The sequence below is a fragment of the Babylonia areolata genome, chromosome 4 (genome assembly GCF_041734735.1).
Source record: "Babylonia areolata isolate BAREFJ2019XMU chromosome 4, ASM4173473v1, whole genome shotgun sequence".
Lineage (NCBI taxonomy): Eukaryota > Metazoa > Mollusca > Gastropoda > Neogastropoda > Buccinidae > Babylonia > Babylonia areolata.
The window spans coordinates 51,917,460-51,929,744 of NC_134879.1; the positions used below are offsets into that span (position 1 = coordinate 51,917,460).

The window sequence follows — 12,285 nt, forward strand, 5'->3', positions numbered from 1 at the left end:
TAGCTGGCCTTTGGGGACCATCCCAATGGTGATTGTCCTTAAAAGAGACATCAAAATGTGTGGATTGTGCCATATGCACTACACCACATCAGCTTTTTTTTTCAATGTGGGAGAAGCATATGATTGATCTATACATAAACCCAACTTTTCAGATGATAGACAAGTGTGGTGAACACACTGGTAAGATGATAGACAAATAAGTGTGACAAACATACTGGAATATGTTAATGCTTGAACAGATGGGTAGCTGGCTCTTGCTGTTTGGCCAGCTTTGTTCACTTGGTCAAAAACTGATAAAATGAATATTCCTTTGTTTTTGAGAGGGGTGGGCTAGAGGGAGGAAAAATTAAATATTCCACATTTTTCAATTCTCTGGTGAGTGTCATCACTCCCCCCCCCCCCTCCTCCCCATTCTCAATTTCATTAATGGCACAGAATTATCAATATCTATGAAGCAGTCAAGAAGTTGTGTTTGTGCCCCGTATGGATGTGAAAATGCAAACTTGTTAAAAACTTGGTGCATATCAATGCCATCCACCAATGTAAATGAACTACCAAGCATGAATCATCAGACACTGACAGAAATGAATGATAATCATATAATAAGTGTACAAAGCACCTAACCTGCAGCTTTAAGCCATTCACAAAAACGAAATTCATCAATGAAAGACATAAGCATTGTCCTACAATAGTACAGACAATGACAGCAATGATAAGTTAAAAATGTTCAAATTTTACAACAAATATCAAAAGTCCAACACACGCACACACACACATATCCATCATTTCATAAGAGTTTTTACCCCCACCATGTTTCAGGCACAAAACACACAAATGGGTGCACAGATGATAGATATATATCCCTTCAGCGCATACAAAATTCTGCTGCCCAACTCGTCCTCAGAAAGAAAAAATCTGAGCACATCACTCCTATTTTGCAACATCTCCATTGGCTCCCTGTCTCACACAGAATAAAGTATAAGATCAGCACTCTATGTTATAAATGTATTCACAAATCTGCCCCTTCCTATCTTTGTGGCTGCCTTCACCACTACACTCCATCTCGCTCTCTACGATTGGCTTCAGATCCCCTCTGTTTACGCATACCCAGATTTAAACACTCCACAGTTGGACGCCGTTCTTTCTCTGTCTCTGGACCATGCAATTGGAATGAACTTCCTCTTTCGCTTTGTCAGGTCTCCGCACTCAGCTCTTTCAAGTCTGGCCTTAAAACCCACCTCTTCCCAAAAAGGCCTCCCTTCCCTGCCTCTTCCTTGTCTTCAGTTTCTTCAGTTTTAGAGTTATGCATGCGTGTGAATGACTGGTGTGAAAGTGCTCAGATTTGTCTCTGCACAAGATTCAGCGCTATATAAATACTATCATTATTATTAAAAAGGATGGATCAAGTGAGAGGAGGGGAATAAACAGACTCTTGCAGGCCACTGTAGGAATACAACTGTTTGATTCGCTTTCACCTATTGCGTGAATGTTTGAGTGAGCTTTATGAATATCTACTACACTCATTCTTTATTTTTCAGAATAATTCATTTGAAACATAAACAAACACACAAAGATTAGAGATTTTTTTTCTTCTAAAAGACAGCAGCAACAACAATGGCAACAACAACACAAAAGTAGTTATCAGAATTAGGCATTATACAACAGAAAAATTTGATAACAATACAAAGCAATCATACTGATAACGTGTGTGTATCACAGTACTGAAAAATAAACAAATAAGAAACCTGTTGTGTTTTTACATATATTTTGTCAAATAACATTGATTCAAAAATTTATTCCATTCTGCACTGAAATTGGACACATGATCATTTATTTTCATCTTCATTGAAATTTACCTATTCATTCAGACGGGCGCAACAGCCGAGTGGTTAAAGTGATGGACTTTCAATCTGAGGGTCACGAGTTCGAATCTCGGTAACGGCGCATGGTGGGTAAAGGGTGGAGATTTTTCCCATCTCCCAGGTCAACATATGTGCAGACCTGCAAGTGCCTGAACCCCCTTTGTGTGTATACGCAAGCATAAGATCAAATACGCATGTTAAAGATCCTGTAATCCATGTCAGCGTTTGGTGGGTTATGGAAACAAGAACACACCCATCATACATACCCCCAAAAACAGAGTATGGCTGCCTACAAGGCGGGGTAAAAACAGCCCATTCGTGTACATACGAGTGAATGTGGGAGTTGCAGCTCACCTACAAAGAAGAAGAAGAAGAAGATCTATTCATTCCCTCACTGAATCACCTTGGTGGTCTTGCCCACTTTGGGGCATCTGTCCAGGCCGTCCAGTACAATGACCACCTTCTTCTGTTCCCTTGTGACCACATCCTCTATCGCCCTTAGCAACAACTGCTGAAGCTGCTGCACATCCTCACCGTCCTCACTGTCTGCAGGCCTCTTCCTGTCTGCTTGTTTGTGGAGGGCATGATTCACTTCCGCCAGTAACCGTGACAGGATGTCACTATCGGCTGACAGACAAAACAGTGGTCGTGGTTGGTACCAACAATTTGTAGAAAATAATATTCTTGAAATATTTTGTTTGGAATAGCAATGGCACTAAAGATTTGTAAGAATATTTTTCTCCTAAAACAGGATGTCGCTATCAGCTGAAAAACAAATAAGCCTTCTTCAGTTTTTTACCCAGAGTAGCATTAGTACCTAAATATTTGTATAAGATTATTCATTAAATATTTATAGTTTCTGCCTGATTCTGCCTTGCTTGTTTATTTGTTCATGGTAATGTTTATAATTACCTTATTCTCTCTTGCTTACTATGCTGACATTTGCATTGTATCGTAGCATCATATCTCATCTATTGTACCACAGCATTTTCTATTGAACTGCACACATACGGTTATGTTGTGATGTGTCACACTACATTACACTGATTTGTATTGTGCTGAGCTGTGCTGAGTCCCACTATTTCACTGCATTACTTAGCATTGTTTTGTACTGCATCGTATCACATCATATTCTACCATACCATACTGCACTGCAATGCATGGTGGCATAATCTACTATACAATCACACTCTGCTGTGCTGTGACACAGGCCTGGTGGCGACATGCAAACGGTACCTGTGGTGCCAGGTGCACAGCCGACAAAGTGGTAAAGCAGCACAACCTCAGGGCGGGACATCTCCAGGTGATGGGTCCAGTTACTGAGCAAGGCACTCTTACCACTGCCCGCTGGGCCCTCAATCAGCACGCTGCCCTGCCCTGCCACAGTGAATCATTGCTGTGTGTGTCAGTACATGCAGAAGACTGAATGAGTGTGTTGAAGACGTTGTCAATACATCTTTATTAAAAATTTTATCCATCTGGAAATTAAATTGTGCATCCTCAGGCTCCTCACTCACTCTTCACGATGTCCCAGCCAATACCCAAGTCCAACGCTCTCGCAACTTAGTCATGGAACCATGTGCAATGATACAGGTTTTCACTCATCACTACTGAAGAGATCTGGAGGAGTGTGATGAACAGTTCTTCTGTGCGCACCCCAATGACACTTCACAAAGCTATGGGAGAGCAAGAAGAAGAAGAGGAAGATTCAGTGAGTTAGGGAAATACAGACAATCCGAGCATGCACATGCCCCAAAGTGGAGCATGCCTGAACAAATGTTGTGATTAAAAAAAAGTCATCAATGCACATACAACCCTCTTGCAGACCTGAGCACATATGGGAATCAAAAAGAAGTCATCAATGCACATACAACTCTCTTGCAGACCTGAACAGATATGGGAATCAAAAAGAAGTCATCAATGCACATACAACCCTCTTGCAGACCTGAGCAGATATGGGAATCAAAAAGAAGTCATCAATGCACATACAACTCTCTTGCAGACCTGAGCAGATATGAGAATCTAAGCCCAGGAATGTGAAAAAAAAGAAAGAAATTACTATTAAAAAAATGTTTCAGTTGACCAGAAACTGCATCACAGAGATAAACCATGCATTTAAAGAATCCTTACACAACCTTAAGGCAGAGGAAAAGATCATGCACAAGAGCTGAAAAAAAATCCAGCATACTTATCTGTGCATTTATAGCTGATAAATTCCAGTGTATAATTCATTCATCCACATGTGTGTGTGCATTTGTATCGGCTTACCATCTGCAAGCTTGCTGTTGAGAAAGTCAAGGTATGTTTGCCCTCCTTCATATATAGTAATGTGGTGCGCCCTGAATGCATCATGCTCCTCCCGCTGTTGCTCCCTCTTGGACAGTTGCACTGTGTCAGCTAGAAGCACCTCTGTCAGATACGGCCATATTGACTCGAACATGAAACGGGCCCCCTGCAAACATTAAACAACACTTAGAAGAATGAGTTCATGGCTCCCTCCCCCCTGCCCCCTCTCAACCTCCCCAAGAAAGATAATCATGCTTTATGAAATGCAAGATGGAACTTCATGCAAGATGTATATTTGGCTTTGCTCAAGTTTGTGAATTATGCAGCTAACAACAGGGGAAATAGTTAAAACTGTGGAATAAAAAATAAAATAAAAAAGAATAATGCTGATTTCTTTCACCCATGCAAACATAAACATTATATTGTTTTTACGTGACATGCAAGCTTATAAGTTATTTCAATGCAACATTTCAGTTTCAAAACAACTTTTTCAATTCACACCAGCTTTCTGCAGAAACCTCACTGGGCACATAAATATGATGATCTCTAAGTAGTCTTGTTTGTGATATATGACTGAAGGTGTATGTTTTACATGTGGAAGTAGGTTGTGAGTTCTGGTTGAGTGGGATGAATATATGGAGTGATTTCACAGCGTGGGTCCTGTCAACATTTTGTCTTTCTCACAAAATAATAATTTTTACAAATGCAGCAACGGACTTTATGATTAATTCATTTTTTCTTAACTCACTGGGGCGACAAGTTTTCTCCCTTGCTTTTTCCCACAAACAGCCCATTTGTAAGGGTTTGGAAAAAAATTACAAAAAATACAAAATACAGAGTAAGAAAATGAAACTTTCAGACATGGTTTATTACATGTTGGGCTATGACATATTAAAAAAATCAAATTTCTCATCTTTACAGTTTTGCTGTTATATAGAAAATTATGCCAATTTTTCACCCCGAATCACCATACCCATGCTCGCTTTCTGCACTCAATTCACTTTCTTCTTCGTCATCATCCACCTCTTCAATGTCCAACCCTTCAGTTTGTAGCATTTCATATACTTTGGCAACACTAAAACGTTGCCGTCACTGCCTTGTTCGCTCCGCAACATTTTGAGAACCCGCTTCAGACACCATTTGCTAACAGGTTGCCATGCGAGCAGGCGACCGGTCAGTGACTTTGTCAGTGTGTGTGCGAGACAGGCCACACGACAGGCTGGTCAATCATACCATTCAGTTGTGGAGTGACCCAGAATAGCGCACTCTGTTTGGCTAATCACAAAATCACGTATACGTGATGGATTTTTATTCTTGAGAAGTGCTATTCCATTTCGTCGTCCGAATCCAATTACATTTTATGTAGGAATGCTCATGCATTCCATTGTCCGGAGAGAGTTAAACAAAATAAAACTGGTGGTACACATCATTCTCAACTTGTTATCACAGGGGATGACCCCGAAGCAGTCAGATTAATAAAATCAGAAGAGGAAAAAATAATAATAGCAATAATAAGAGGAATAATAAGAATAAGTGCCCCTGAAACAGACAAAACATAGCTGGTAAGAATTTTGTTACATTTTGTGGGATAACTCATTCACTCATAATAACAATTTTACACATATACATATCTTATAACCTGTACTCTTTACAAGTTCATTGTATTCCAAGTTTATCTCCATAAATGATACACTCACACTCAACTGAGTGAGAATTTCTTGTGACTTATCATATTAATTCATAACCAATATCTATAATTACTCCTATAATGACAAAAAATAATGCCAATAACAATCAAATGATAACAATAAAAACAATCTTGCGATAAATAACCACAGCCAGAATAAAATATGAATTTTTTTTTCATTCCGAATACACATCACCATCAATATCCTTTGACATGCACACCAAGTTCTACAACTCATTTTTTTTCCGAATTGATTATTATGCATTTCCACCAACTTTAACATTATTTAAAATAATGCCTTGCAGTTGTACTTTTTCAATTATTGAAACTCTGATACAATAATACACTGAATTCTGCAACACATTTTTCATTAATCAAATGTATTTCCACCTACTGTAATCATTTTGTCTATTTCATGGCTGTGCTTTGGCTTAATGATCAATCGTTTCCATTCACAAACTTAGAAAGAATTATTATGAATCTCATGAATCATGCCTAGGTATAATTTACTTGTCTGGTGATTAGCGATCTTTGTTCATATCAATCTACAGTCAAAAAATGTAATTTTCCATAACATCAACTAAACTAAATTTTACCTTGATTAGAGACACTCCTTTGGCAAGGTCGCCGCTGTGGTTGCAACTGATGCAAGGAAAAGCGTTTAGTCTCCTGGTAACTTAAATTACCCAGATTAAACAGACAAACAAACCAAGGCCGTGACCTTTAGACACTTCCAGCCCCGGAAAGATGCTTCATCTGCTCTTGGTGTAAGTTTCAAATAATTGTTTAAAAGTTTCCATAGCCATCTATATATTATTTTTAAGACATTGTAACAGTCCACAAAAACGAACTAAAATGCATGTAAATACATTCTTTTCAGACTGGTTACATTGACTTTTAACAAATATATTTCCCCTTCTTATTGTCCAACACTGTACTGCTGAGCTGTTTTCGCATACCTTTGTATGTCTTGTGCTGGATTCTTTACAGGAAAAGTAAACAATATGACAACAAGACATTTTGGAAAAAGTACTACCATGGTTTATGACAATGTTTGTGTTACTTGCTCATTATGAGGTCACATAAAAACAAACTCCACTCCACTCACCTCATGTGGATCAGGATATTGCATGTTCACTCCAAGGCACTGTCAATTTAAAAAAGAAAAAGAAAAAAGAAAGAACAATAATAGTCATGTGAGTAAAAAATCAGCAAGGAAAATCTACAAATATAACTGTATTCAAAACTGTATCTTAGACATATATCAATTTTCTCCCAAAAAAAGAAAGCAAGGCAAATATATTCCAATTATTAGAATTTTTTAACACCCATTTCCCTTCCTCCTCCACCCCCCCTCTCTCTCTCTCTCTCTCTCCCCCTTTAAAGTGATAGATTAATTACATTGTAATTTATTATGAATATATCCATTTGTAAGTCTGTCTACATGCAGTTGCTTTTTTTAATACAAGACCCAGACAAAAAACACATACATATTTGACTTTGGTCTCTGACTCTTTGTTGCTGATTACCCTCACACACAAAAAAACCCAACAAAAAACACACTAATATATCTGACCTTGCTCTCTGTCACCTTGACCCTTTCCTTCAGGTCATCCATCATGGCTGTGGCATGCTCGCTCTCAGAAGTGTATTTGAACACCTGTTTCTTATCACCTTTAGACAGTCCCTCCTCACGCTGTGCATCGTCATATACCTGCATAAAATGCCCCATGATGTTTACAGAGGTGGTTTCAAGGACAGGGCAAGGATGAAAACTGGTGAATGACATTGAAATCTCACAGGTATAACACTGACACACTATCATGCTTACACACATAAATTTACACTTGTATGCACAGCCCTCACTAAGATTAAAAGGAAAGGACAAGGATGAAAAATGGTGAATGGCATCAAAATCTCGCATTTATAACATCCACACACTCACATAATTACACAAACATATTCACACATACACACAGACCCCACTACCTCCCAAACCCTGATAATCCCCCTTTTTTCTATTTTGACTTAAAGTGGAAAGATGTAAAAACTGAAGAATACTACTACAGCAACACACACACACACACACACACACACACACACACACACACACACAACACACATTAAAGAAACAACACACACACACACACACACACACACACACACACACACGCATGCAAGCACGCACCCACATGCATGCCATGTGTACACTCACTTTGTCTCTGAAGCAGATGCAAGCAGGCAAAGCACCAGGGTTATTCAGGTAACCATGGAGAAATTCCAGCTCTGTCACACTTCGATCACGCACTGCGTCCAACCAAGAGTACTTCCCAACAGCATTGTCAAAATTCTCCTGCAGCTGTTTGTCATCTGATCCATGCCAGCCATACCTCTGGGGGGAAAAAAAGAGAGACATTTAACCGAATTAGTAAATAATCTTTCTAAACTTCTTCTCTCTGTCTTTCTGTATGCCTCTTGTTCTCCTGTGTTATTCTGTGTGTATCCTTTCTTTCATTTAACGTGTGTTCACTTTGAGTGATCTTAGACATGTCATGTATGTGTGTTTCTTTGTGTGTAGGAGATGGGAGTGAAGTGAGGATGGTACTTACCGGGGGGATATACAGAGAAATGATAAACCAGAACAACAGAATCAACAGTTTGTAAAATCTGTGAAACAGCTATTAACAACATTAACAAAAATAAAAACAGAAATAAATATTGGAGGGTCATGTCATCGAGACACTCCTATTGGACTATGTAACAGGGAATCAGCAATTCCAAACAACAGTAATTGGTTGGACAGTATTTTTTTCATGTTTTGTTCAGATATTTTGCATGTGTGCATGTGTGTGTGTGTGTGTGTTGTGTGTGTGTGTTTGTGTGAGTGCGTGTGACTGCATTTGTAAGCTATAACTAAAGTAAGCGCATGAATGCCAGTATTTTAATATCATATATAGGCATTTACGTCTACATGTGTGTGTGTGTGTGTGTGTGTGTGTGTGTGTGTGTGCATATTATATGCATGAGTTCAATTTGTCTGCACATGCTTGTGTTTGGAAGACAATGCACTGTACTTTGTAGCAGCACCAATATACCAAAGCAATTATCATTTTCTGAGAGTGAATAAGAGACCATTCAAGTATGTGAGTAAGCAAACATAACAGCCAATGGAGGTGGTAAGTTTGTGAAAGGGTAGAAGACTGAATGAGAGAAGTTGACAGATTTTTTGTTTGTTTGTGGTAAGTTTGTGAAAGGGTAGAACACTGAATGAGAGAAGTTGACAGATTTTTTGTTTGTTTGTGGTAAGTTTGTGAAAGGGTAGAAGACTGAATGGGAGAAGTCTAAAGATTTTTTGTTTGTTTGTGTAAGTTTGTGAAAGGGTAGAAGACTGAATGAGAGAAGTCTACAGATTTTTTGTTTGTTTGTGGTAAGTTTGTGAAAGGGTAGAAGACTGAATGAGAGAAGTTGACAGATTTTTTGTTTGTTGGTGGTAAGTTTGTGAAAGGGTAGAAGACTGAATGGGAGAAGTCTAAAGATTTTTTGTTTGTTTGTGTAAGTTTGTGAAAGGGTAGAAGACTGAATGAGAGAAGTTGACAGATTTTTTGTTTGTTTGTGGTAAGTTTGTGAAAGGGTAGAAGACTGAATGAGAGAAGTTGACAGATTTTTTGTTTGTTTGTGGTAAGTTTGTGAAAGGGTAGAAGACTGAATGAGAGAAGTCTACAGATTTTTTGTATGTTTATTTTTTGCATGCAAACAGCAGACTGAGAAAATGTTTGTTTTTCTTTTTGTTTTTTTGTCAAATAGTGGATATAGGAACCATTATGTTTGAATGGTGTCTTCCCCTGTAATATATAATGCAGACAGAAAGGTCAGGCACTTTCCTGTTTTGTGACAGGTCACACTCTTATGATTGCAACATAATAGACCCCCCTCTCTCTCTTACTTTCCTTTCCTTTTCCCTCCTCCTACCTCCTCTCTCTCTCTCTTTCTCCCCTTCCTTAACTCTTTTTCCTCCCCTCTCTCTCTTTCTCCCTTTCCTTCACTCTTCACCACTCCTCTTCCCTCCTCTCTCTCACTCTCTCTCTCTCTGAATCTCTTCCTCATACCTGACCAAAAAATCCAACAAAAATATCAGATCGATCGATTTCTCGTAGACATATGTTGATGACTTGAGCATTTTCTGCTGCCTGTGATGTAATTCCCCATCGCATGTCCACTGCCACAAACTGTATGCCTTTGGCATTACAGGCATGGTGGATTTGTGGGAAATATTTACGTGTCAGTTCTTCTCGCTCTTCTTCCATTCCCTCCAAAGGGTGAGGAAAAAAATATCCGACATGTTTTCGGTTCTTTCAGCTTCCCACTGTCTCCAGTCTTCAACATCTCCATCAGGGTACATCTGATGTCTTCAGTCTTGGCACCTGGATTGGAGGGGAAAAGTGATCAAGAACTTCTGTAAACAGCATATACAAATCATCAAATGGTATTCAGTAATTACAAAAACATCCATTTATGAAACAACAAAAAAGATATTCATCACAATGCTCCATGGCTATTAGTATACATCCTTATGTTGAATTAATAAGTTCATCTATGTCACTGATCACAACAATGAGATACACAGGAAGATGTCAGGACAAAAACATAATGCATAATACAAAGATATGAAGAGAATCAGTGAGAGGAAGAAGTTTTTCCCACTGGCATTTGTATGTGTCCAGATAAGCTAGTACAGCTTAAGCTGATACTTAGAGGTCATTGAGACCCAACTGTCAAACTTTATATAGCCTTCATCGTCTCTTTTTTTCACTTTTCAGTTGGACTTTTTTTTTCAATAGTTATCAGTAGGACGGAATCTTGAATATGTGTTGGAAGGATTTGAACTGCTAAAGGGGAGAAGAGGGGGCCATATTCTTATGGGGTCTATTCAGCTCTGGAATTATGCAATGAAGATCTTTTTTTTAAATACTAAGTTTTGTGTGCCGAAATGTACAATCACAATGTTCTGGGCTTTTACAAAAGTATTGCCAACTTATTTCATTAGCATTAACCAAGATCTTTCAACAAAATCTGAAGCTGCCTGCTTCTCGTGGCAATCTGATCAAAGAAGATACTTCAGATGCTGAAGAAACCTATGGTTTTGATAGCAGAGTTACTGACTGACACACATATTTGTCTGTGACTCAGTTACTAATCCGGTTGTGTACATTCTAATATTCATACTGTTGTCACCGGACACACCGAGAAAGTGGATCTCTCTCTCTAGTGATCTGGCGAATCTTTTTTTTTTCTTCTTCTTCTCTCCCCCCCCATCGCTGTGCACACCCAAGTTACTGGAAGGTCTAAACAAGACAGCGTGACTGGAAGCTTGAAGGTGGTACCAATCGTACGTTTAGTCGAAACGAAGTGTTGTTTAAAACAACTAATTAACGATCGCTTGATATAAGACTGGTTTAACAAAGCTTGGTATTAAAGTCTGAGTATATAACCAAATGAGGCATGATAATGACCTCTTAACCGTGTAGATGTTTACCTGTTGATGGTACAAGCAGCACAGTCCTGCCGCCAAACTCCAGCGCGTCTGTGGTGACACGTTTTCTTGTCTCTTGCACGCGGACTTTCAGGGGAGGTGATTCACAGGCTTCGCCCTTTCCAAAAAGAAAAATAGGGGAAAAAAAAAAAAAAAAAAAAAACCAGAAAGAACTGTCTGTCTGGCTGCTTCTTCTTCTTCTTCTTCCTTGGCAGCGACCACAATCAGCTAGTTGATTATTCTGTCACTTATGCAAGGGGTCCGCACTCGCAAAAAAACAACAACAAAAAAACAAACCTGGGCATGGCTTTTAATGGAGACGGGAGGCCCTTGACACGAAGGTGTCGATGGTCTTGGCCTCTACAACGTCCTGGGGTAGCTCATTCCAGTCCTTGATGGTACGGGGAAGGAACGCCTGCTGTCTGTTCAGCGTTCTGCACAGTGGACTGGTGAACTGCTGATCGTGGCCGCGGCGTCGGCGCGGAGGTGCAGGGCGCAGGCTGGCTTTGACAGTGCCTTCTGTGCTGACCAGGTCGTTGTGAATCTTGTACAGCATGGCGTGCTGTACGTCGTCTGTCCTGGAGGCTGGGCCACTTCAATTCTTCAAGCATGGCGATGGGGCTAGATGTGTTGTGGCAGCGCCTCATCACTGACGAAACGAGCTGCCCCAGGCTACGCGGCTGCACCGCTTCCGTCAAACTTGCTGATGTTCTGCTCGGTGTGTGGATCCCAGATGCTGCTGGCGTATTCCAGGATGGGTCGCACGAAGGACTTGTAGGCCGGCCATTTCCTTGGACTCCATCTCTTCGTTGTGATGTACGCTAGCGGGTTTTGATTTTTGATTTGTTTTGGGGGGTGTTTACTGTAGACATTGAGATCAGTATGTACTTTCAATGCAATGTCTTGTCATGTTGGACCAA

General features: G+C 39.7%; 1 protein-coding gene across 3 annotated transcripts in view; it reads right to left on the reverse strand.

Annotated features, from left to right (window-relative positions):
- LOC143281292 (TPR repeat-containing protein DDB_G0287407-like) overlaps positions 1 to 11,770 on the reverse strand; it is a 48,179-nt gene extending 36,409 nt beyond the window's left edge. For 2 of the 3 annotated variants that reach the window (XM_076586431.1, XM_076586430.1), the window contains exons 1-8: positions 11,369 to 11,481; positions 9,942 to 10,256; positions 8,051 to 8,227; positions 7,412 to 7,549; positions 6,944 to 6,982; positions 4,131 to 4,314; positions 3,099 to 3,239; positions 2,266 to 2,489 (exon numbers count right to left, since the gene is read on the reverse strand). In XM_076586431.1, coding sequence (XP_076442546.1) covers positions 2,266 to 2,489; positions 3,099 to 3,239; positions 4,131 to 4,314; positions 6,944 to 6,982; positions 7,412 to 7,549; positions 8,051 to 8,227; positions 9,942 to 10,139 — 1,101 coding nt within the window. In that variant the 5' untranslated portion in view covers positions 10,140 to 10,256; positions 11,369 to 11,481. Of the gene's footprint in view, positions 1 to 2,265; positions 2,490 to 3,098; positions 3,240 to 4,130; positions 4,315 to 6,943; positions 6,983 to 7,411; positions 7,550 to 8,050; positions 8,228 to 9,941; positions 10,257 to 11,368; positions 11,482 to 11,662 lie in introns of those variants that run through there. The other variant, XM_076586432.1, reaches the window with a different exon arrangement.
- Positions 11,771 to 12,285: the final 515 nt, after the last annotated feature.